General features: G+C 54.5%; 1 protein-coding gene across 5 annotated transcripts in view; it reads right to left on the bottom strand.

The window, feature by feature from the left end:
* RGS3 (regulator of G protein signaling 3) overlaps positions 1-25587 on the bottom strand; it is a 77818-nt gene extending 52231 nt beyond the window's left edge. The window contains exons 1-14 of one of the 5 annotated variants that reach the window (XM_074556113.1): positions 25485-25587; positions 21799-21849; positions 20356-20414; positions 19638-19732; positions 18784-18852; positions 18109-18169; positions 16529-16619; positions 15882-15949; positions 10013-10094; positions 9176-9281; positions 7818-8151; positions 6873-6912; positions 2766-2953; positions 692-775 (exon numbers count right to left, since the gene is read on the bottom strand). In XM_074556113.1, coding sequence (XP_074412214.1) covers positions 692-775; positions 2766-2953; positions 6873-6912; positions 7818-8151; positions 9176-9281; positions 10013-10094; positions 15882-15949; positions 16529-16619; positions 18109-18169; positions 18784-18852; positions 19638-19732; positions 20356-20414; positions 21799-21849; positions 25485-25572 — 1416 coding nt within the window. In that variant the 5' untranslated portion in view covers positions 25573-25587. Of the gene's footprint in view, positions 1-691; positions 776-2637; positions 2666-2765; positions 2954-6872; positions 6913-7817; positions 8152-9175; positions 9282-9932; positions 9943-10012; positions 10095-13856; positions 14092-15881; positions 15950-16528; positions 16620-18108; positions 18170-18783; positions 18853-19279; positions 19363-19637; positions 19733-20355; positions 20415-21798; positions 21850-25484 lie in introns of those variants that run through there. The other 4 variants (XM_074556114.1, XM_074556115.1, XM_074556116.1 and 1 more) reach the window with 4 other exon arrangements.
* Positions 25588-25935: the final 348 nt, after the last annotated feature.

A 25935-nucleotide genomic window follows, 5' to 3' on the forward strand; every position in this document is an offset into this window, starting at 1 on the left:
CCTCCAGTGGTGCCTTTCAGCCTGAACCACTCTGTGCTCCTCTAACCTGGCACAAAACATCCTCAAACCCCCTCCTCCTGAGCCTCAGGGCTGTCACTGATGTGCATTTGCCACCCACAGTTTCCTCTCTCTGAGCCCAAAAGCAACAGGAACAACAGTTAATTTCTAGCACAAAAGAGTTTTGATATTTAGTTTTTCCCACAATAAACTGTCCAGAATTCTTTCCAAATATCATATCAATATAATCACTGCACAATGAAACATTTTCCTTCTCAGTGTAATGAGGAATCCCTTCCAGTCCCTCCAGTGCCTAAAGGGGCTCCAGGAGAGCTGGAGAGGGACTGGGGACAAGGATGGAGGGACAGGACACAGGGAATGGCTCCCAGTGCCAGAGGGCAGGGCTGGATGGGATATTGGGAATTGGGAATTGTTCCCTGGCAGGGTGGGCAGGCTCTGGCACAGGGTGCCCAGAGCAGCTGGGGCTGCCCCTGGATCCCTGGCAGTGCCCAAGGCCAGGCTGGACAGGGCTGGGAGCAGCCTGGGACAGTGGGAGGTGTCCCTGCCCATGGAATGGGACAGGATGAGCTTAAGGTCCCTTCCAGCCCAAAGCAGGTGATTCTACAATTCAATGCTCTATATAAGACAGCAGAGCAGCAGGTTTGGAGAGCCCAGACAAAGTGGAGAGTTTTACCTGTGTGGTTCTGTTCCTGCTCTCGAGAAGGAGCAGCTCCTCTGACAGCAGCAGAGTCCGGGCTGGGTTGCAAAGATCCAGGGGCTACATTTGGATGGGAAAATAAAAATTAAAAAAAAAAAAGGAAACAAAAGAAACAGTCACACCTTCCAGTAGCAGTGTGGTTAGTGAGATACACTTTCCACCCACCAAACCCTCTTTTTTGAGCTGTAACTCACACGGGGAGACGCCACCCCTCACTGTGCTCAGAAGGACACAGAGTCTGCAATCCAGTGAGGGGAGAAAACAGAGCTTTACACTCACACCTCGAGCAGCCCAGCTGTGAAAGAGCAGCAGCTGACAGGGGCTGCTCTCAGGGGGGTGATGGGTGTTTGTCAGCAGGAAGCACAACCACAGGGCTGGCAGGGCAGGTTCCCACGTCCCTCAGGCACCAGCGCTGTACCTGATGGTGTGCATCACTCCTAAAGCAACTCTTAGGAATTCCTGTCCCTTTCTGGGCCACACCCAGCTCAGTGCTGGAGAACGGGACAGGTTCAGGTGTCCTGAGTGCACAACAAACCCTGCAGCAGCAGCACAGTGGGAACAGGAGGGATCTGCACAGGACCCTGCAGGGTGACAGTGCCAGGGGGAAAATCAGCTCCTGCAGCAGCAGCACAGTGGGAACAGGAGGGATCTCTACACTCTGAAGAGGGAAAAAGCAGCTCCTGAAGGGGCAGCACGGTGGGAACAGGAGGGATCTGCACAGGGCCCTGCAGAAGGAAGAAGCAGCTCCTGAAGGCGCAGATTCCCAGGCACAACCCAGGATGAGCTTTGGGACTAAGGAGGCAGAAAGTTCCCGTTGTGTTCCTGCCAACACAAGCTGAGGGCTCAGCCAGGGGCCATAGGAAGCAGGGGGTGATCAAACACCAGCCCCAGCTCCAGCCCAGCCCAGGGCTCAGGCAGGAGGGACAGGGAATGGGGACCATGGCTTCAGGCTGGGCTGAGGTGGCAGTGACACTGCCACAGGCACAGGAGGACAAAGGGCTCCCCACAGGCTCAGGAAGGAAGGGATTCATCAGCAATGTGCTAAAATACATGGAGCAGATGAGATTTTTGGGGTTCTGGCCACATGAAGGACAAAATGAAGGACACAGAGGGAGTTAGAGCTACCACCACCAAATTCAGGGTTGTTCTTTTAAAACAGCTCATGGACCTGCAAAGGCAGAACATCCCCTGTGGAGCCATTACTGCTCTGAATCCTTGTCCTCTGCTCTGAGCCAGGCTGGGAGAGCTGGGGGTGCTCACTTGGAGAGGAGAAGCTCCAGGGAGAGCTCAGAGCCCCTGCCAGGGCCTGAAGGGGCTCCAGGAGAGCTGGAGAGGGACTGGGGACAGGGGATGGAGGGACAGGACACAGGGAATGGCTCCCACTGCCAGAGGGCAGGGATGGATGGGATACTGGGGAGAAACCCTTCCCTGTGAGGATGGTGAGGCCCTGGCTGCCCAAAATTTAGTGTGACCACAGCTAAATTAAAACCCCTTTGCACACACTGACAGCACAAGAACCATCAAGAAGAACCACACTGATCTGCAATTCCAAAGTCATCTCTGAAACCCAAAAGCTGGGACACCTCCTCTTGACCCAAACAATTACCAAGGGCCACATTTGAAAGCTGAAAAGGAGAAAAGAAATCCAACAGAGAATTGCTTGGGCAGGACACAATTCCCTTTGAGACAGCCCCAGCACTGTGCCAAGTGCAGCCAGCTCCAGAGGAGAGCTGAGCATGGCAGGGATCCTGCTGGGAGGGAGATCCTGGCATGGATGGGCACTCCCTGGAGCTGGGATTGGGCACTGAGCACATCCACCCTGTGACTGCACTGACCTGCACAAAGATGGGGAACTGACCTGCACAAAGATAGGGAACACCAGCACTTTGGGGTGAGATTGGGCACTGAGCACATCCACTGACCTGCACAAAGATGGGGAACACCAGCACTTTGGGGTGAGATTGGGCACTGAGCACATCCACTGACCTGCACAAAGATGGGGAACACCAGCACTTTGGGGTGAGATTGGGCACTGAGCACATCCACTGACCTGCACAAAGATGGGAAACACCAGCACTTTGGGGGCCAGGGTCACGTAGGTGCCATAGGAATGGGGGATGTGAGGCCTCACGATGGTGCAGTTCTGGTAGTTCCCATAGCTCTTCATGCTCTGCACAGTCTTCATCAGCCTGGATTTCCTCCCAGAGCCCGTGTGGGATTTCCCTTTGGAGCCATTCCCTGGATGGACACAGGAGGCAGAAGGAAACGCAGGATGAGGAGGGAGCTCCAGCTCTGTCACTCCAGCTCAGTCCTGCTCTCCCAGGCTGGAGCAGGGCTTGGGAACCCTGGGGAGCTGCTGGGGCCAGGAGCTGCAGGGACAGGCAGCATTCAGCTACCCAGGAGTCCCAGGGATTCAAGGGATAACAGCACTGATCCATTGTTTCTGATGGCAAACTGTCGCAGACAACTTTTATAAAAAATCCTTTCCTTAAGATTTTTCCTCCTGAGAAGCTGAGAGGCCTCAGGGACAAAATGTAAACAATGATTATCTGCTGCTGTGGAATGCAACAGGTGCATCTGGGATTGGTCTCATGTGCTGGTTTGTAATTAATGACCAATCACAGTCAGCTGGCTTGGACACAGAGCCCGAGCCACAAACCTTTGTTATCATTCTTTTCTATTCTTAGCCAGCCTTCTGATGAAATCCTTTCTTCTATTCTTTTAGTATAGTTTTAAGGTAATATATATCATAAAATAATAAATCAGCCTTCTGAATCATGGAGTCAGATCCTCATCTCTTCCCTCATCCCACAACCCCTGTGAACACGGTCACATCAAACAAGAGGCCCCTGGGTGGGTTTGCTCCAGGGCTGTTTGCTTGGTGGCTTGAGGACTCCAGGGGGTGCCACCAGCAGCACAGACACGGCTGGGAAGGTACAAACAGGACCCCAGGGAGGGCACAGCAAGCTCTGCTTCAGGCCAGCACATCCCACCAGTGCCCTGCCCTCTGAGTCTGCCCCTGCAGGGCTCTGTCCCACCCTGGGGTCCCAGCACAGGATGGAACCTGGAGCTGCTGGATGAGTCCAGAGGAGACACCAGAGATGCTCCCAGGGCTGCAGCCAGGCTGGGAGAGCTGGGGGTGCTCACCTGGAGAGGAGAAGCTCCAGGGAGAGCTCAGAGCCCCTGCCAGGGCCTGAAGGGACTCCAAGAGAGGAACTTCAACATTTTTATCCACACAAGTCCTGCCTGCTCTGGATTCTGGGCATGGAATTAGCAAAGTGCAGGAATGCCATGCCATGGGCAGTGGGTTAATGACAGCTCTCAGGAGATGCTGGGATTGGAGGTGTCAGAGAAGCAGGCAGGAGCCACAAACACTCACGGCTGGATCAATCCCTGCTGCTGCCAGCAGTGGTTCCTCAGACATTGGGTGTATTTATAAAGGATGAGCTCACTGTTCATGAGGCTGGCATCACATCATCCTCTGTTTGTCAGCATTACACTCTGGGCTGGAAAAGGCCCAAGCAGCCTGACTGGCTTTCAGTCTGACCCTCTCCCTGAGGAGAGTTATCCTCACTCCAAGGAGGGATTACAGGAGCCTTCCTCCTGCACCCTCCCACCCCAGACCACGTCCTGCTGGAACTCAGCAACCTAAATCTGCCCTAAAACTCACAGGCAACAGATCCAACATGACTGCATGGCTGTCTAACCAAAATTCACACCTTCAGGAGAAGCCCCACTGAAAAATCAGCATATTCCCTTCCTCTCCTCCTGTAGCTGATGAACTGAGCCAGCCTGGGGCTGCAGGCAGAGCTCTCCCCTGGGATTGAACACATCCAGGTGAGGAGCTGGAGCATTCTCCTTCAACCCCACAGGGATGTCCCAGGAACAGGAATGAGCATCCCTCCTGCAGCTCCCTGGGGACCCCCAGTATCTCCCCTTCCCTCCTGCAGCCACCCCAGAGCTCCTGCTCCCACCACAGAGCTTTTGGAGCTCCTGCTCCCACCACAGAGCCTTTGGATCTCCTGCTCCCACCCCAGAGCTCCTGCTCCCACCACAGAGATTTTGGAGCTCCTGCTCACACCCAGAGCTTTTTGGAACTGTTGCTCCCACCCAGAGCTTTTTGGAGCTCCTGCTCCCACCACAGAGCCTTTGGAGCTCCCACTCCCACCACAGATCCTTTGGAGCTCCCACTCCCACCACAGAGCTTCTGGAGCTCCTGCTCCCACCACAGATCCTTTGGAGCTCCTGCTCCCACCACAGAGCTTTTGGAGTTCCTGCTCCCACCACAGAGCTTCTGGAGCTCCTGCTCCCACCACAGATCCTTTGGAATTCCTGCTCCCACCACAGAGCTTTTGGAGCTCCTGCTCCCACCACAGAGCTTCTGGAGCTCCTGCTCCCACCATAGATCCTTTGGAGCTCCCGCTCCCACCACAGAGCTTTTGGAGCTCCTGCTCCCACCACAGAGCTTCTGGAGCTCCTGCTCCCACCCAGAGCCTTTACCCTGGCACTGTGAGGGATGCCCAGCACCTTCCCAGGCAGAAATGAGCCAAAACACTCCTGACCATGGCCCAGGGCAGATAAGGTCTGGTCCAAAGCAAACACACAGAGCTGCCCAGCATTACATATTCCATTAAGCATTAGGAAATAGCACATTTACTCCCAGATAAAGGCAGCAGAGCAGCCAGCCTGGGCTGGGAAGCCAGTTTGGCTGTTTACTGCTGGCTGGAGCAGCTGCCTCTGCTGGGGGCACCCTCATGACCTCAGAGCTTGTTTCCACCTCTAAGTGCATTAATCCTGACATTTTCCCTTTTCCCTTTTTCCTGGTTGCACTGGCAGATAACATCAAAGCTCAAGAGACAGCTCAGCACAGGCCAGATAAGATCTGTCTGGGCTGTTCAGGATTTGCTTTTGCTCTTATCCCTAAATCACCTCGTTGTATCAGAGGAAACAATCACCTGCACAGGTCCTGGCACAGAAACACACCCAAATGTCAGCTCTGTGCTGCCACACTTCATCCCTGCTCAGGCTAACTGATACCTCCCTCCCTCTAAACATTAAATAATTAAAAACAAATCCATAAAAATCCAAAATTTGCTACAGGAAGAAGCCCAAGCCTTTCAAATCCCACCCCACTGTAAGAACAAGTCTCTGTGGTCCAGCTCATCTTTTCACAAGACCCACAAACAGCAGGAAAGAGCTGCAATTATCCACAGAACAAAACATCCCCTGCAGCTGAGAGTGGAAAATTCTCCTGGTGCAGAGCTCCAGGGCTGGGAGCTCCCAAGGCAGGGGGGCCTGGCCCTCAATGCTCCCTCCTGCCCCCCAGCACTGCCCATGGCTCTGCCAGCCCCACTCTGGGCTGTCTCTGGACACAGCCCCACCTCAGAGCCAGCACCAAGTTTGCCAGACAGGGAATGCTGAGGGGTTCACATCCTCTGGGAGCTCAGCTCATCCTCAGGGCATCCAGCCAGGCCAGGGCAAGCACAGCCTCCCAAAGCTCCCAAATCCATCAGCAGACAGGAGGGATTTCCACATGGACCTGGATTCCTGCAGGGCCCAGCCATGCCACCACCTCAGCCCACTCTTCCCACAGTCCAGCCATCCCCAGGGAGCTCCAGGCACCCCACACACACCTCTCACAGCTATGGTTTGTGTTATGAGCTTATGTTTCAAAGGTTTTTTGAGGAGAGCTGGCCCAGAGACTTTGCAGCAGCCCAGGTCTTGAATATTCCCCAAATGTGGCACAGCTGCTGGCACTGATGTGAGGCACAGCCAGCCTCACTCTTGGGGCAGTGCAGGAGCCTCAGAGCAGGGATCAGCTCTCCCAGCAAGGCCTCGTGGGTGAGGAGAACAGAGAGTTCTCCTCTGAGAAAATGGATGGGCCCAGGGACAGTGGGAAGCAGGATGCTCAGAGCTCTCACCCTGCCCTGGGAGCTCCCCACCATCAGAGCCCTCTCAGAGCTCCCCAGACTCCTCATGTGAGGCTCACCCTGTGCCCAGCTCCCCTCTGCCTTTGGGTTCAATGATCCCAAAGCCACTGGGCTGTTCCTGCCCTCAAACCCAGCTGTGCAGGGCTGGCACAGGGAGCTGGTGGTGCCAGGAGGCCCAGGCTGGATCTGGGTGCCCTGAGCAGCTGCCCCAGCCCAGGCACACTCACCCACAGCAGTGCTGTCCTCCTGGTACACGGGCCTCAGCAGCTGTGGGGACAGAGACAGAGACAGCGACACGGTCAGGCCCCAGGGACAGTGAAACAACTACAGAGGGTAACGTGCCAAACCCAGCCAGCCAAAGCACTTCAGAAAGGGGAAAAAATCATTTTTGCAGCAGAAAATGAGAGCAATGACCAACAGTGTGGTCTTGTGCAGTGGGGACACAGTCACCTGCAGCAGGCCCAGGGACAGTGACACAACTACAGAGGGTAATGTGCCAAACCCAGCCAGCCAAAGCACTTCAGAAAGGGGAAAAAATCATTTTTGCAGCAGAAAATGAGAGCAGCGACCGACAGCATGGTCTTATACAGTGGGAGCACGGTCACCTGCAGCAGGCCTCAGGGACAGTGACACAACCAGAACAGAAGGTAAAGGCCAAACCCAGCCAAGCCAAAGCACTTCAGAGAGGGGAAAAACACTTTTTTGCAGCAGAAAATGAGAGCAGTGACCGACAGCATGGTCTTATACAGTGGGAGCACGGTCACCTGCAGCAGGCCTCAGGGACAGTGACACAACCAGAACAAAAGGTAAAGGCCAAACCCAGCCAAGCCAAAGCACTTCAGAGAGGGGAAAAAAAAAAAAAAACCATTTTTGCAGCAGAAAATGAGAGCAGTGACCAACAGTGTGGTTTGTGAAGTGGGAACAAGGCTGTGACTGTGACCCCCACGGGTAATGGGTGGAAGGGGTGCTAAAGGCAGTGTCAGATGCAGCCAACGCTCTCTGGAGCGCTCCCCACACCCCGGGGTGAGCCCTGAGGGGAGGCAGCAGGGAAATGCTTTAGGAAAACAGTGAAAGGGGACAGAGGTGTGGCTTGTAAAACGGGCAAATATTTAGAGCTGATGCTGGATAAGGCTGAAGCAGGGCCGGGAGAGGGAGAGCAGGCCCAGCCGTACCTGGCTGCCGGGGTTCAGCGGCGCCAGGATGATGTAGTTCTGGTCGGCAGCCGAGGGCACCCGGGACAGGGCGGGCAGGGTGTTCGGGCCCCGCTTGCCCAGCTCCGTGTACCGGTCCCAGGAGTGCAGCCCCAGCCCCTCGGTGCCGTCGTACAGGATGTGGCAGCTGCGGCGCTGCTCGGCCTGCGCGGGGCCGCTCTTCTCCCGCTTCTGCGGCGGGGACTGCAGGTCGTAGGTGGATTTGCAGGAGGACCGGCGGGGCATGGCCTCGTGGGCCGGCTTCACCTGCGGCACCAGCCGCCACACCAGCAGGATGATCTCCGAGGGACAGTTCCTGGCACACATGGGTGGGGAAATCAGGGCTGGAGCTCCGTGTGCTGCACCCAGCCCTGCAGCTTCCTCCCTCCCAAGCCTCTGCCCCTCTCCCGTGCTCTCCAGCCCCTCCATCCTTCCTTCCTCTCCAGGGAATCCTTTCCTGCATCCTTCCTTCTCCAGAGAATTTTTTTCCTGCATCCTTCCTTCCTTCTCCAGGGAATCCTGTCCTGCATCCTTCCTTCTCCAGGGAATCCTTACCTGCATCCTTCCTTCCTTCTCCAGGGAATCCTTACCTGCATCCTTCCTTCCTTCTCCAGGGAATCCTATCCTGCATGCTTCCTTTCCAAGGAATCCTTTCCTGCATCCTTCCTTCCTTCTCCAAGGAATCCTTTCCTGCATCCTTCCTTCCCCAGGGAATCTTTCCTGCATCCTTCCTTCTCCAGGGAATCCTTTTCTGCATCCTTCCTTCTCCAGGGAATCCTTTCCTGCATCCTTCCCCTCCAGGGAATCCTTTCCTGCATCCTTCCTTCTCCAGGGAATCCTTTCCTGCATCCTTCCTTCTCCAGGGAATCCTTTCCTGCATCCTTCCTTCTCCAGGGAATCTTTCCTGCATCCTTCCCTCTCCAGGGAATCCTTTCCTGCATCCTTCCTTCTCCAGGGAATCTTTTCCTGCATCCTTCCTTCTCCAAGGAATTCTTTCCTGCATCCTTCCTTCCTTCTCCAAGGAATCCTTTCCTGCATCCTTCCTTCTCCAGGGAATCTTTTCCTGCATCCTTCCTTCTCCAGGGAATCCTTTCCTGCATCCTTCCTTCTCCAGGGAATCTTTCCTGCATCCTTCCCTCTCCAAGGAATCCTTTCCTGCATTCTTCCTTCTCCAGGGAATCCTTACCTGCATCCTTCCTTCCCCTCCAGGGAATCCTGTCCCAGTGTCCTGCACCCCTCAGAGCTTTCCCCTTCCCAGTCCCTCAGTGCTCTCCCTGCCCTGGGGTTTGGGCTCCCCCAGACCATCTCTCTCTGCCCTGGGGTTTTTAGGGAGCACTCACCGGATTTCGTGGGCCAGCTCCACACATTTCCAGTGCTCCACAGGCTGCTCATTCAGCTGCAGCACCGTGTCCAGCTGCTGCAGCCCTGCCTTCTCTGCTGGGCCACCTGAGGGGGACAAATTCATCACCTGCCAGGCAGGAGGGTGATGGGAGGGGAAGGAGAAGCCCTGGAGACCCCCAGAGAGCTCCTCCCTCCCCCAAACCCCATCTGACACCCACACCCAAAAATGAAATGGGGTCAGCCAGCCTGGAGCTTCACCTTGCAGCACACCCACACACACAGAGCACCAGGACAGAGCCAGCAGTGCTCCCTCAGAGCTACTGCATGCAATCCTCATGTTTCCTGAGGTGCAGTGGGAGCAGCAGGGCACACTGGAGACACCAGTCCATCCCACAGGTCCACAGCAAGAGGTTCTACTCAGGGAACTGAGGATTTCCACAATCCTGCTCCCCTCTGACCTGTTTTCCCTCCAAATGATTTCTGAAGGTCACCCAACCAGACAGTTCTCAGGTTGGAGAGGGAAGGGAACAAAATCTCTGCAAATTACTGTAAAACACTGCCACAACAGTGACAGTGCTAACCCAGGGGGCTCTGGCCTCATTAGAGGCAACAGAGAATTCATCTAATGAACTTTCTTGGAGGTACCCAGAGTCCTGCGAGGCGTGGGAGCTCCAGAATCACACCCAGCTCTGGGAAGCAAAAAATGAGCAAGAATTGATTCAAATCTAGAGGGATGGAAAGGATCCAGCCTCTTACCAGAGTCCACAGCCTGGGAAGCAAAAAATGAGCAAGAATTGATTCAAATCTAGAGGGATGGAAAGGATCCAGTCTCTTACCAGAGTCCACAGCCTGCACACGGACTGGGGCATCGCAGCAGATGGTGAAGCCAAAGCCGTCAGTGCCCCGAGGGATGGTGATCTGCAGGGAGACACCTGTCAGGTGGGAGAGCAGCCACTGGGTGTAATCATCCCCCCTCACTGCCCCACAGCCCTGGCAGTGCTGGCACATGGCATTGGAGACAGGGAAGGGCTGTCCCTGACACCCCCACGCGTGGAATGGGGGCTAAAGGCAGTGCCAGATGGAGCCAAGGCTCTCTGGAACACCACAGGAGTGTTGGTTTAGCACACACTCTGCTCCCAGCCCTCCCAAGTGTAAGGAAAGGTCTGAGAAGCCATTGGAAAGGAAAACCTGGCAGTCTGGCCCTGACACTGACTTCTCTAAGCAAATCACTTAAACATTTCATTTCCTGTTGGAGAATACAGAAATAGCAGCACTCCCCTGCTCCGGAGGGAGCTCAGCACGCTCCTGTCCTCCAGACATCTGTGTGCATCACCCCCTTCCCTGGGCTGAGAGTGTTTTCCCTCACTGAGTTTGGAGAGGATGGATGCTGGGTTGATTTAGGCTCATTTCTCCTCCTGATTCGAGGAGCATTGAGCTTATTAATAAAATTATCCTTATTTTTTGATGTTGGCTTCCAGCAGCAGCTCAGCGTGACAGATCCTGTAAATACCTGATTAGCCCCCAAGACATCAGTCAAGATGCTTGTTTTACTGACAGAGCAAAGAAAATTACAAATCCTACATCTGACCTGTATTATTTTGAGAACAAACAGGCAGAAGGAAGATGAGGAATTCAGCAGAAGTTGCCAAGGAGGTGATATGGTTCCTCACTCCTTTCATTTCCCTGCACCTTGTCCCTGTGTGATTGCTCAGCATAAAATCAGGCTTCAAAAAAGAAACTGGCTTCCCCTGGCAGACTCAAACACAGATCCAGTCCCAGTGCACTATTTTTCTCTCTGGAGTTTGCTGTTTCCTCAAAGAGGTGACTCTGCACCTTTGAATGAACCAGGATTCCATGGTCCCTGTGAGTCCCTTCCAGCTTAGGATATCCCAGATCCTACAACTTCATCTCCAACACCAAACACTGGCACCAGGAGCCAGCCCAGCATCTCTCCCACCATGGAGACTCCACAGCATTTCCCAAGGTTTCCCTGTGTCAGATCTCCCACTCCTCCCTGAGCTGGCTGACCTTGCCCCACACCTGCTCTGTGCCAATGAAGAGCAGCTTCTCCCTGCTGATGCTCCTCACCTCCCACCACCATGGCTATCACAAGCAGTCATTGCCCATTTTTTGCCCATTTTTGCCCATTTTTGTTGCCACGCACAGAGTTAAAGAACCATGAACATCAGCCATGAGCTGGGAGGTGGGTGGGGAGGCTTGATGTACCCAAACTTTACCAGAAAACACAAAGGAAATTTTCAAAATAAAGACTTGAGGAGCTCTAAGAGACAAAGCAGAGTCAGTTATTATCCAGCCAAGGCAGAGCAGCTTTCCTGCATGAGATGGTCACCACAGCCCTGGCAAGGAGGGGGCAGTTGGGTTTGGAATTCTGCAGCTTTTGTAATTCCCAGTGTTTTCTGTCCCCCACAGCAGCTTTGGAATAACCTGAACCGTGAGCTCAGGAGCACAGGGAGAAGCTGACCCTGAGCTGGGAGTCTCAGTCCAGACCACAAAGAGAATATTTATTTGAAATGCAGGAGAATGGGACCTGCACATGGAAAAGCAGCAGCTGGCATTGTGCACTGGGAGAACTGGAACCAGCACAGTGAGCTACTCACAGGAAACAAGTGCTGGTGGCTCCCAAAAACACTAAAATAATTTTAAAAGAGCTTCTGCTTCTTCTCTAATAAGGGGGAAATTAAGACAACACCTTGCAGCTTAACACTGTTACCATCAGCATGCTACCTGCAAGTTGTACAGTAAATATATATATTTTATATTTGCATATATTTCTATATATTAATAATATATATATATATTTAGAAAACACCCCTCTCTGCCCATTTCTCCACTGCAGCAACAAGCAGAGACCAGCCACAGGCACCCATGTGAAGATGCTTTGCTTTTACCCTTATTGTTATTTACAAATTGTAACAATATCAAGTCAATGCCTTGCAAACAGCACCCACAGAGTCCATTTGTTGGGTTATGTCCTTTTCTGGCTCAGAGATGGGGCAACTGAGAGGCCTTTTAAAAACTTTTACTCCATTTTCAGTCTCATGTGAATGGTGAGACAACATAGATGTTATAATGCACACCATCACAATCAGAAGCTAATTATTTCCTAATTACAATACATTATAAGTGTTTCTTGGCCTATCAACTTTTTGCCACACTATGCTGTAAATGCCTTAAAGTCAATTATCTAAAATTACCCCTCATGGGTCCCACTACAATGCATCTTTCATAGTTTTATTTCTCCAAAGTATCCAGTCTTATTTACAAGGCCATGCTTTGAAACTTATTTCTAGCTCCATTCCTCTCACAACAATGTCTGTCCTATTCGATGACATTTCTACACCAGCATTTCTGATCTCAAAATTTATATTCTATGTGAGCTTTCTGTCAAGCTTTAAGAATCCTCTACAAATCCATTCCCCACATCCAGCCCTATAAATCCATTCACCACATCCAGCTCTACAAATACACTCCCCACATCCAGCCATAGAAATCCATTCCCCATATCCAGCCCTACAAATCCATACCCCACATCCAGCTCTACAAATCCATTCCTCACATCCAGCCCTATAAATCCATTCCCCACATCCAGCCCTATAAATCCATTCCCCACATCCAGCCATAGAAATCCATTCCCCATATCCAGCCCTACAAATCCATTCCTCACATCCAGCCCTACAAAACCATTCCCCACATCCAGCCCTACAAAACCATTCCCCACATCCAGCCCTACAAATCCATTCCCCATATCCAGCCCTACAAATCCATTCACCGCATCCAGCCCTACAAATCCATTCACCGCATCCAGCCATAAAAATCCATTCCCTATATCCAACCCTACAAATCCATTCCCCACAACCAGCCCTACAAATCCACTACCCACATGCAGCCCTACAAATCCATTGGCCACATCCAGCCCTACGAATCCATTCCACACATCCAGCCCTAGGGATTCACTCTCCACATCCAGCTCTACAAATCCATTCCCCATATCCAGCCCTCGGGATTCACTCCCCACATCCAGCTCTACAAATCCATTCCTCACATCCAGCCCTATAAATCCATTCCCCACATCCAGCCATAGAAATCCATTCCCTATATCCAACCCTACAAATCCATTCTCCACATCCAGCCATAGAAATGCATTCCCCACATCCAGCCCTACTAAACCATTCCCCACATTCAGCCCTACAAATCCATTCCTTATATCCAATCCTACAAATCCATTCCCCACATCCAGCCCTACATATCCATTCACCATATCCAGCCCTACAAATCCATTCCCCACATCCAGCCCTAAGGATTCACTCCCCACATCCAGCTCTACAAATCCATTGGCATCATCCAGCCATAGAAATGCATTCCCTTTATCCAGCCCTAAAAATGCATTCGCCACATCCAGCCATAGAAATCCATTCCTCACATGCAGCCCTACAGATCCATCCACCACATCCAGCCCTACAAATCCATTCCTTATATCCAATCCTACAAATCCATTCACCATATCCAGCCCTAAAAATCCATTCCCCACATCCAGCCCTACAAATCCATTGCCTGCATTCAGCCATGGCAAGAGAGCTGCCAGGCTCTCAGGGATCTGCCAGGCTCTCAGGGACCTGCCAGGCTCTCAGGGATGTGCCCCAGGGATACAGGGATACAGACCTGCCGGTACCGCGGCTCCGAGCACACCTTGCAGAGCCCATGGAAGCGGTTCATGGCTGTGCCCCCCGAGCCCATGAAAACCCCGCAGCTCCCGTGGCTCTCCCGGACTGCTGGCTCTGGAAGGAGCCCCAGTCACGCTGGCATGACCGCCCATGGGAACCCAGCTCCCGAGAAGAATGGCAGGAAGCCACCTTTCACCTCCCCGGCCCCTGCGAGCGCTGTATGCCGCTCCACGATAAGCCAGAGGCTTCCTGAAAGCCCTCACTGACGAGGAAGGGAGAGAGTTTTATATTAAAATTCCTGTCAACTCTTTAGTATTCCCCAGTCCCAGCTCTGTTGATGTGGCTTTTGTTCCCGTGGCATTCTTGGGGCGCACGGAGCGCTTTGTTATTGCGACGTTCTCACAAACACTTGGAGGATGTTTGAGCGGCGTTTCACAGGACTGGCTGTGAGAGCCTCGCTCCGTGAGGGACATGACTCCACACTCATAAAAAAATCAGAGGTTTGGGTTTGTAGAAGCAAAAATAAAAACAAGAAAAAGTTTGTTTTTGAAAGCACAGACCCAGAGAATATGCACGTCCCCGTGCTTTGTGCTCATAAAGTCACTGAGGGGGAAGCACCGAGGTCAACTGAGCTGCATCCATGGTGGAATTTGGGAATTAAAGGCCAAGAGGAGCTCTGAGCACAGGCAGCAGCAGGGCTCAGCTGCCCCTCTGCCAGAGTTGGGAGATGGGGTTCCAACAGGAGAGAACACCTTCCACACTCCTACAGAAGGATGATAAAGAGGGAAGGCTGGAGGGAACCCAGGCTCCAGGTTCTCCTGCACAGTAACCAGGGTGGCAGGGCCAGGGAGGCCAGGCAGGGAGCTGAGGAGCCTCAGCACTGCCAGGGCAGCTGTGGTGGCAGAGCCATCAGAGCATTGTCAGGGCAGCCACGCTGCCAGGCTGGGGCTGGGGCTGGAGGAGGAGCAGCTTTCCTTCCCAGCCAGCTCTGCTAAAGCCAGTGGCGACTGCCGGAGAGGAAGGGAGGAGAGGGGCGCTGGCTTTGTTTGTCTTGCTCAGCCCTGTGCTGTAAAACAAATAACTGCAAATGCAGCTGAGGGAAGCGCGGGGAAGGGCGGAATTCGGCACAGATAAATCACGGGGCCGCCCGAGCCCCGTTTCCGATGCAAACCATGTGTTTGTGTTCCCATTTCCCATCCTTGCCTCTCCTATAAATCACCCAGGCTCCACCGTGGGCCTTTCCCTTCCCAGAGCACACAGTCCTGGAAGGAGGAGAGGAGCAGACGTGTCCAAGGAGCCACAGAACCGGGCAGGGCCCGTGGGGTGGGGCAGGAGCCTGCCAGCCCAGCCCTGCCAGCCCAGAGACTGCTGGGGCTTTGGCTGGAGTGGGAATACTCTGGAAAACAGGAGAACCCTGGGGCAATGGGGGTCAGCACCCAAATCACCAGCTGGGGCCTGGCTGGGGTAACAAAGTGCCTGTTACAGCCATGATGTAACAGGGAGGTGACAGAGCTCCATCACCCCAGCATCACTCCCACTAAAACACTGTCCCTTGGTGTAGCCATGATGTTTTCTGAAAAATCCTTTCCTTAGGATTTTTTCTCCTGAGAAGCTGGGAGGCCTCAGGAACAAAATGTAAACAATGGTTTACATTGCTGCTGTGGAATGCAACAGGTGCATCTGGGATTGGTCTCATGTGCTGGTTTGTAATTAATGGCCAATCACAGTCCGGCTGTCCGGACTGTCTTGGTCAGTCACAAGCCTTTGTTATCCTTCCTATTCTATTCTTAGCTAGCCTTCTGATGAAATCCTTTTCTTCTATTCTTTTAGTATAGCTTTAATATACTATATATCATAAAATAATAAATCAAGCCTTCTGAAACATGAAGTCAACAGTCTCATCTCTTCCCTCATCCTCAGACCCCTGTGAACACCACCACACCCTGGCTCTCTGGAAACCCCTCAGGCAGGCACTGACCCCACATGTTCCCCGTGCTGTGGGTCACAGCCCTGTCACACCCACCTTCAGCTGCTGCAGGCTCACAGCATCCTGGCTCTCCTGGGCTGCACCTGGACTTCCTGGCTTGACTTCTGAAATGATTTTTAAAACATTTTTTAAAAAGGAAAAGTCCCCATGAGTGTGACAGCACATCTGACAAGCCCACACTGCACATGGACCTTTACATGGCATGGGCACATCCCCCCAGGCACACCTGGGACAGGCACTGCTGCCCCACCCTGACCTGTGCCAGCCTCTGCTCCTCCTCTCCCTGCAGCACTGTGAGACCCAGGCAGCAGAAAAAACCCCCAAACATCCAGCCCAGACCCCAGGGACAAAGAGAGAGCGGCCACAGCAATGAGTCCCAAGTCTGAGAGATGGGAGGCAGCATGAGGACAAACCAAGCAAGAGGAAGAGATGTGGCTGCAGGGCTGAGGTCCCCAAAGAGCCCCAGAATTGAGGCTGAAGGGGAGAGCAGGGACTGCTGAACCAGCCAAAATCCCCAACCCACAAGATTTTGGGATGCCAGAGCCCACTGAGCACCACAGGGCTGAGCAGTGCCCACAGGGTGAATGGGGCTGGGGCTGCTCCACACACGGGCTCAGACACAGCAGTGACTGCTCCTGCCAGCCTTGCCAACACCCCTGGGACATTCCCATGCTGGGACACACCTGAGCTCTGCTTCAGCCTCCTCATGGCCACCTTCAGGTGCTTGGTCCTGCCCAGGTCCTCCCCGAGGAGATAATACCAGCCACTGATCTCCTGTGGGGAGGGAAGCAGCTGTGCATCAGGGCAGATGTGCATGCAGGGCAGCTGCTCAGCCCCCTGCACCCATCCAGGGCAGGAGCTGCCCCAGCTACAGCCCCAGAAGTGCCCAGACCTGCTCACACACACACACACACACACACAGAGCCCACAGTCCTGCTCTCAGTAACTGTTAAAATTCCATCCTCCCTGCAAGGGGGAATGAGCAACACTGAAGCACCAAGATTCCAGGTTTTTAGAGAGACATCCAGCAGATTCCAGGTTTTTAGAGGGACATCCAGCAGATTCCAGGTTTTTAGAGGGATATCCAGCAGGATCATGCAGCAGCCAGGGGACAAGACCTCATCTCAGCCTTGCTGAGGTCCTGTGAGCACCAAACTGTTTAAAAAAGCTGCACCTCACTTGTCCAAATGTCAGAGGAGGCCATGCTTCACCCATCTCTCAGGCCACCACCACCAACAGCTCCTTTTTATCTCCTGCTATGCTGAAAACATCCACACCTCAGCTGTGAAACTTTAAAAAATCAAGGAGCTTTTGGACAGCGCTCTCAGGCACTGGGTGGGATTGTCTGTGCAGGAGTTGGACTTAATGCTCCCTGTGGAGATAATCTGTGAGTCTGTGAGCTCACGGGATGTATTAACACTTCCATGAAACCTCTCCAGCCTGCTGAGACATTCTGCTGTCCAGGGACAGAACCCCTTCCCTCTGGGCACTGGGATGAAGCATTCCCTTGGGATGGAGCATTCCCTTGGGACGAAGAGCTCCCATAGGATGAAGAGTTCCCTTAGGATGATGGGATGAAGAGCTCCCATAGGATGAAGAGTTCTCCTGGGATGGAGCATTCCCATGGGATGAAGGGTTCCCCTGGGATGAAGCACTCCCATGGGATGAAGGGTTCCCTTAAGATGGAGCATTTCCCCGGGATGGAGCGTTCCCAGGCTTTGGTGCTCGCTGTGAGCCCTGCCCGGGAAGCAGAGCCGGCTGTACTGACCAGCAGCAGCCAGGCTGGGGCAGCAGCACTGTGACCAAACCCTCGGCAGCGGGGACGGGGATTCTGGCACAGAACTCCTGCAGGAACAGCCAAAAAAACCTCTGTGGCTGCCCTGTGCCCATCAGCACACTGCTGGGAATCGGGCAGACTCCTGAATGTGTCCCACGTGTCAGATGTGACCCGTGCCAGCCTGGCCCCATGTCCTGTGTCCCCCCCTGCAAACTGGGGGGGAGGGACAGCTCTGTGCACCCCCAATCGCTGCCACTCTGTGCCCCTGCCAAAGGGAGTGACACCCCCTGTGCCAGGATCCCTGCTTGAACAGCCTCCCCATCACCTCTAGCACCCACACCAGACCCAGCCTCTCACTGCCCAGCCATACTGGGAATGGAAGCAGGGAAAAAACCTGTTTTCATCCACCCAGAGAGCCCAGAGAGCCCTGGCCCAGCCCCACAGCTCTGCCCCAGCCCCACAGCCTGCACTGGGACACGGAGGTACCTTGTCCAGGGACAGGAGGGACTTCACACCAAAGCTCATGCAGCCAATGAGTTCACTCTGCCTGCAGGACAAACCAGAGTTCAGGCACTGTCAGCACCAGATCCCCCCTGGCACCCCATTTCACCCCAACCATCCCTGCCCATGCTGGGTGCCAGGCAGTGCCCAGGACGTGCCCCTGGTGTGAGCACACCTGCAGGGCAAGGAGGAGCTGGGCTGGAGCCCCCTGGTCACCTCCAGCCCACCTGGTGCTGGCAGGAGCTTGGCCAAGGTGGCATTGCTGGGCTGGCAGCACTGCAAGGTGCCAGCCCCCTGTGCCCTCCCTGCACTGTCCCCACAGGGAGGGCAGGTCCCAGCCCACCCCAGCCCCACCTGCCTTTGACCAACAGTGCAGGCACGAGTGGCCACAGGGGTTTAAATGCTGGAGGCCACCAGGCAGCACCAGCAGAGTGCCAAGGGCAGGGTTTGCTGCCCGTGGTGCTCCCCAGCACTGGCTGCCCACGAGTGTGACCCAGCTGGGACATCCCTGGCCCAAGGCCTTGAGCAGAGCAGCCCTGAGGTCAGGGCCAGCCCTCAGGCCCTGGAGGAGCTCACACGGGGTGATCAGAGCAGGGAACAGGGTCTCTGCCACAGCAGTCCCACCTGAAAAGGATCCTCTGACAGCTGGCAGCCCCTTACCTGGAATTCCTCTCTCTGTTCCAGACTGTGACCAGGAGCCGCTTCTGCTCATCCTCCTCCTTCACAGGGCTGTAACAGGGGGGAACAGCCCATCAGCCCCCCAGGAGCACACAGCAAGGGCTGCCCTCACAGACACAGCCTCCTCAGAGCCAGCTGTTCTCCCCCAGTCCCTGCACAGAGCCCTGCAGCACCTCCCCAAGGAGCAATCTGCTCACCCTGACCGCTGCAAGGGGATGAGACCCCTCCTGGCCAGGTGTGGGGACACCACTCATGTGGCTTCAGGGGGAAATAATCTTGAAGGAAGACACATCCAGCACCAAAGGGTAAATAAATGCAAGGAACAAGCCCCAGTTCATGCTCTGAAAGCAGCACCCTGTGCCAAACCCAGCCCTGCATGGGTCAGAGGGCTGGCACAGCCCCTGCCACCAGCAGGGACAAGCTCTATACTCAAACACTAAGCCATGCAGCTCCTTCCCCATGTAGGAAACCCCTTTACCTTCCTCAGTCACACCACTGCAGGTGCCAGGTGTAGGAAATGCAGTGTGTTTGTCCAACTCCTGCCCAGCAAGAAGGTCTGAGCATGCCGGAGCAGCAGTGCCATGCTGGGTGTGCTGAGAGCTCTGCCCAAAAGTTCAAGGCACTCCAGCCACAAAAAGCAGCAGAATAATGTCTGTCACTCCTCATCTCAGCAGCAGAGCTGCTCAGGCGTGCTCAGTGTTTATTAGAGATCACAAAGCAAAAGCAAACACAGGGCTGTGGTGTGGGGAGGGAGCCCTGGGACAGTGGCACAGGGTCCCCAGGGCTCTGTGTGACACGGGGATGGCCCAGAGCTGCCCCTGCCCTGCCATACTCACAACACAAAGTGCTCATGGAACACAGGGTTTTTGCTGTCTGGCACTGTCTTCGTCTTCTGCCTGCACTTGCAGCCAGCATCTGGCACAATGGACATCTTTGGGAGGAAAACAAGCAGTGTGTTAACATTCCCAGAGCACACCCCAGCTGCCCTGGCGGGACACTGGCACAGGCACTGGTACGGATGGCTGAGCTCAAAGATCCTGCTGAGCCCATGCTAAGGCTGGCTGGGATCACCCCACCCTTCTCCTGCCAGGGGAGAATTTGAATTGAATTTCAAATTGAATTGCATTTCAAACCCCTCGGGGCAGGGGAGGGAGGGAACAGAGCAGAAAAATCAGGAGTGATGCACACGAGTGTGGCTGGCTGGGTCTGACCCACAGCCCTGTCAGGAGCTGCCTCCTGCACTGTGCCCATCCCAGCAGTGCCCACCCTGTGCCAGCAAACACCCCCAGCAGGCCTGGGGCACCCTCTGGGGGGTTCTTGCAAGGAATGGTTGGCACAGCCCTCTGCAGGGTCCTGCCCTCCCCTTTTCTGCTTCACCCAGACACTGCCAACAAAACCCATCAGCTGTCCCTGCATTCTGGGGATGCTCTTCCAGAGCAGGATGGAGAAGGGAGGGGAGGGGAAAAACAGTGCAGAGCAAACTTGGAGTAGCCAACCCCAAAATTGTCCCCAAAAAACAGAAAGGTCCCTGAGCAAAGCCCCAGGAGCACCCACCTTCACATAGGAGTTGCACACACGGCACTCTGCTCCCATCAGAGCTTTGGCTTCCATGACTGGAAAGGAAATGAAATTATCACATCCCAGAGCAGCAGGGGAGGCATCTCCCTACCCCACAGCCCTCTGCTCCCCAGGCTGATCCCTCACACAGGGGCAGGGGTTGATGGTTTCCCTTTAACACACCGTGCTATAAATGCACCTGGACTCAGCTGGTGGCAGAGCAGTTCAGCATCCGGGTGGCACAAACTGCAATTCCCTGTGCCCAACCTCCCCAGCCCTGCCCTCCCTCCCCTGCAGCCAAACACCAATGGCCCTTCCTGGCACTGCCCTGGCACTGCTGTGACACTGACACTGCCCTGGCACTGCCTGGACACTGCAGTGACACTGACACTGTCCTGACACTGACACTGCCCTGGCACTGCCCTGACACTGACACTGCCCTGGCACTGCCCCACGCTGCTTGGCCCTGTTGCCTCAGCCCCACTCCCAGGACCCTGAGGCTGCCTGGGGCAAGGGGTGTGCCAGGGATGTGCCAGGAGTGTGTTAGGGCTGTGCCAGGGATGTACCAGGGATGTGCCAGGATATGCTAGGGATGTTTCAGGATGTGCCAACTGTGTGCCATGGATGTGCCAGGATGGACCAGGATGTGCCAAGGGCATGCCAGGGATGTGTTAGGGCTGTGCCAGGGATCTACCAGGGATGTGCCAGGATATGGCAGGGATGTGTTGGGATGTGCCAGACATGTGCCAGGGTGGGCCAGAGATGTGCCAGGAATGTTGCCAGGGATGTGCCAGGCAGGGGCATGCCCAGGATGTCAGGGATACACCAGGGATGTGCAAGGGATGTACCAGGGGTGTGCTGGAGATGTGCTAGGATGTGCCAGGGATGTACCAGGGGTATGCCAGGGATGTGTCAGGATGTGCCAGGACAAGACCCCACCACTCACACCCAGCTCACGCTGGGGCTGCTCCAGATGGAGGAATTTGGGGTAAAGCCAGTGCCAGCCCCTCAGACAGGTTTCCCAAAAAAAAAAAGAGAGAGATAATTCTGACACTCCCATTGGCCTCTCTGACAATCACCATCAAAACACCTTCATTGAAGAAATACTGCTGGTGTTAAAAATGCAGCATTTGGAGGTAACAGAACAGTTTGGAAATCCTGGCAAATATGGCAAAAGGGTTTTGGCAGAGATAAAGCATTCCAGACTTTCCAAATTGTATTTGCCTTTTTTCTCTTCACGTGGAATAAAAGTAATTTATACACATGGGTGCAAACACATGAAGGACTCTGGAAATTTCACTTTGGTCTCTTAACCAAAGAGCTCCCAATTGTGCCAATGCACCTCAGGGCTGCTCCCAACAGGACCAAGAGGGAGGAGCATGCAGTGCTGTCCCACCCCAGCCCAGGGTGGCTCATTGGGGATGCCCAGGGCTCACTCACCGTGCAGCGCCAGCGTCCGGCCCCGCGCCTCGATGGACAGCTTCAGCTGGCCTGGGGACACAGGGGACACAGGGGACAGGTTGAGGGACCCAGCCACCCCTCAGCTGCAGGGCTCACACAGGGCCAGGCACATCCTGCCCTCCCCCAGCTCACAGAAGCTCAGGCTGGAGATCAGCACTGCCAGCACTGCCAGCCCTGGTGCCAGCCTTGGGCAGGAGAGCAGAGTGTGCCCTGCTAGGTGAGGGCACAGCATCCCGGGCAGCAGCACTGCTCTGCCAGCCTGCTCACGCCCATCCCCTCGCTTTTGCAAGCACTGGCAGCTCTGCATCAGCCCAGAAATCCCCCCAAAGGCCCAGACTGACAGAGGGCTCAGCCCAGGGTGATTTCAGTGTCGGGGTGTGGTGGTTATGGGGTGCAGGGTGAGCTGCCTCCCCTCTGGGTGTGATGGTTATGGGGTGTGATGGTTACGGGGTGTGATAGTTATGGGGCGCAGGATAAGCTGCTCCCCTCTGGGTGTCCTCCCTAAAGGTTCCCCAGGAGCTGTGCCTGCCAGCCTCAATAGGATGTGCAGATTTTAATGGCAGTGAAGGGTCTCTAATCATGTAACTGTTCTGGATCGACCCAAAATTAAACATTTCCCAACACCCCTGGAGAATCCAAGGACTGAAACCATCACTGCCACAATGTTTCCCTTAGTCCAAAGCAAAGATTCCCTTTTCGTCTCTCCCCCAGTTTACAAAACACAGCAAACAAATGAGTAAACATTATTTACAGGCGAGTAAACATAATGTACAGACACATAAACACCTTGCAAGTTAAAACCCAACATTTCATTTTGCCAAAGACACACCCAAGGGCTTGGGCTTGCTTGGGAGGGGATATCTGATGGGATTGTTTAACCTGAAACAATTCAGAGAACACATTTTTCACTCAAAATAAAAAAAAAGGTCCAAGCTCTGAGCAGCTCACGTGTGCATGGACACGTGGAAATGGTGTCTGTGCATTTGCACAAGGGAAAGGTGAGGGAGCAAAGGCAGGAGAGGAACCCCTCTGCCACCTGCACGTCTCTGGGGCTGTGGGAACCATCTGGGGACAGCCCTGTGCACCCCCAGTCACTGCCACTCTGTGTCCCTACCAAAGGCAGTGACATTCCCTGTGCCAGGATCCCTCCTATGACAGCCTCACACTGCCCATCCACACTGGGAATGGGAGCAGGGAACTCCCCAGGCACCTTCTCCCACCATGACAAAAACCTTTTCATCCACCCAGAGAGCCCAGAGAGCCCAGAGAGCCCTGCCCCAGCCCCACAGCCCTGCCCCAGCCCCACAGCCCTCCTGCTCTGCTGTCAGCACACCACAGATGTCACAGCACAAAGGAAACTGCCCCAGTGCGGCCCAGCATGAGGAGGAGTCAGGGAGATGAAGGGAAAGGGGAAGAAGGGAAGTTTTTGTGCTGGGTGATTTGGGGGGTGCCAGTCTGGGGACTGTCCTGCCCTGGGGCTGCTCCTGGGGAGCTCAGGGCCAAGGGTTTGCACAGTGAGGGATGGGGCCACCCCTGCCCCGTGTGTGTCACTGCTGCCCCAGCACCAAGGACAGGAGAGCAGGGAGAAGAGGGGCAGCTCTGCCTTTTTGGGGAGAAACACAAATTGGCCATAGTAGGGTTTGGGATTTTAGGTGCTCCCCCCACTATGAGGAGCAGAGGATGTTTCTCTCTTAATGCATTTGTTCCTGAGTGTCTCCCAAGCACATGAAGGGACAAATCAGAGCCCCCAGCACACCCCAGCCCCTGCCTGACCCCAGGCACTCAGGACCAGAGAGGGAAGCTGCTCTGAGAGCAATGATCCAGCCAAAGCTGGTGTCAGGGATGTGCTGTGCCAGGGCCTGTGCTCAGACAGAGATGGGCACTCTGCCAGAGGAGCAGAGCAGGGACCTGGTGCCACACCTGGGTGGGCAGGAGCACAAACCCTGCCAAGGCAGGTCCATGGGCTGCATTCCCACCTCAATCTAATGCAGAGGGACAGAGAAACCTTTCCCCCTGATTTATCCCCTGATACATCCCCAACAAAAACTGAGGGAAACAAGCCCCAGCAGAGAGGCCCTGACAGAGCTTGCCCAGGTCCTCTCTGTGAAAAAAAAGGTTAAATAAATTAAAATAAGTGCAGAAGAAGGGCAGAGGGAGAAGCCACATGCAGGCCCTGGGTGAGCATCCCATCACAGAGCTCAGCCAGGCTTGCAGAGCACAGAGAGCTCCCACCTGCACCCACAGCACCAGGAGAGGCAATGCCTGCCAAGGAACAAAGCTGGCACAAGGAGAACAGGGCAAAATGGGCATGAACAAGCACAAGATGGTAATCAAACAGGTTCCCACCCAGGAGAGAAGTTTGCCAGGCTAAGGGAGGGGACAGGGCAACCTTCTATGGGAGCAGAAAAGCAGGGAAACCTGTTCCTTACTGATGGTCTCTGACAAATGGAAAATTTGGGGTTCTTCTTAATTGCTTTTCTGCTTTGCTGTGGGAAAAACACAGTGTTGGGCCTGGCTGGGACAGCCAAGAGCATCTATCAAATGGCAGTGGGGATCCTGCCTGGGTGGGAGGTCCCCATAGGCACAAGGCACCCCAAAATCACCATCTGCAGCCTCTGCCCTGCCACCAGCCCTTTGGCAGACTCTCTCCTGGTCACCCTCAGTGAGAGGGCAGTGCTGGCCCTGCCCTGCCAGGCTCAGCAGCTCAGAACAGAGCTCCACATCTCAGCAGTGATGCTCAGCCCATGAGGGGAACTGTGGCTGCAGAGATGATGTTTGGCCTGCACTTGGTGCCAGAGCCAGGAGGCACCACAGAACCCACATTATTTGGCCTTTATCCTACAGACAGAGACAGAAGGATTTCACCTTCCAGGCTGTCCTGGGCACTTTGGCACTCAGAAGGCCTAAAGGGGAAGGAGCAGCATCCCTGGGAATGGGCAACATCCCTAGGAAGGAGCTCAGTGCATGGTCACCTCACGAGAGCAAGAGAAGCTTTGAAAGAAAACAAATCTGCTGCATTGAAAGGGGCACCCAGAAGGGGCACCCAGCTCCCTGTGTGTGACACTGCTGCCAGGACAGTCCTGACACAGTGTGACCGTGTTCACAGGGGTCTGAGGATGAGGGAAGAGATGAGGATCTGACTCCATGTTTCAGAAGGCTTGATTTATTATTTAATGATATATATTATATTAAAACTATACTCAAAGAATAGAAGAAAGGATTTCATCAGAAGGCTGGCTAAGGATAGAATCAGAAAGAATGATAACAAAGGCTCTGTGTCAGACTCTCTGTCCGAGCCAGCTGACTGTGATTGGCCATTAATTACAAACCAGCACATGAGATCAATCACAGATGCACCTGTTGCATTCCACAGCAGCAGATAATCATTGTTTACATTTTGTCCCTGAGGCCTCTCAGCTTCTCAGGAGAAAAAATCCTATGGAAAGGATTCTATTCTTAGCCAGCCTTCTGATGAAATCCTTTCTTCTATTCTTTGAGTATAGTTTTAATATAATATATATCATTAAATAATAAATCAAGCCTTCTGAAACATGGAATCAACATTCTCGTCTCTTCCCTCATCCAAGAACCCCTGTGAATACGATCACAAGCAGCTCCCGCTCCCCGGCCCGGATGGCACCCCCGGGTCGGGGCTCCGCGCTTACCGAACGTGCTGAGGCAGAAGGACGAGCCCGGGACGGGACCGGCCCGGCGGGAGCAGAGCGAGACCCTGCGCTCACCGCTGGTATCCATGGCACGGCACGGCCCGGCAGCGCTAATCGGGATCCGCGGTGATTGGAGCCGGGCCCGCCGAGCCGGGCTTGCCGCGGGACACGGAACAACCGCCGCGGTTTGAACGGAGCGGCTCCCATCGGCCCCGGGAACGGGAGCGCACCTGGGACACTGCCAGGGCGGGGACAGTGCCAGGGACGGGGCGGGACAGGGCCGGGATCGGGACAGTGCCCTTCCCCACCTGTGGCAGCGTGGGGACAGTGCCAGAGAGGGGACAGTGCCTGGATCGGGACAGTGCCAGGGAGGGCACAGTGCCAGAGTGGGACAGTGCCTGGAAGGGGATAGTGCTACGGCGGGGACAGTGGCAGTGCCAAGGCGGGGACA

Source organism: Zonotrichia albicollis, chromosome 21 (genome assembly GCF_047830755.1).
Source record: "Zonotrichia albicollis isolate bZonAlb1 chromosome 21, bZonAlb1.hap1, whole genome shotgun sequence".
NCBI classification, from domain to species: domain Eukaryota; kingdom Metazoa; phylum Chordata; class Aves; order Passeriformes; family Passerellidae; genus Zonotrichia; species Zonotrichia albicollis.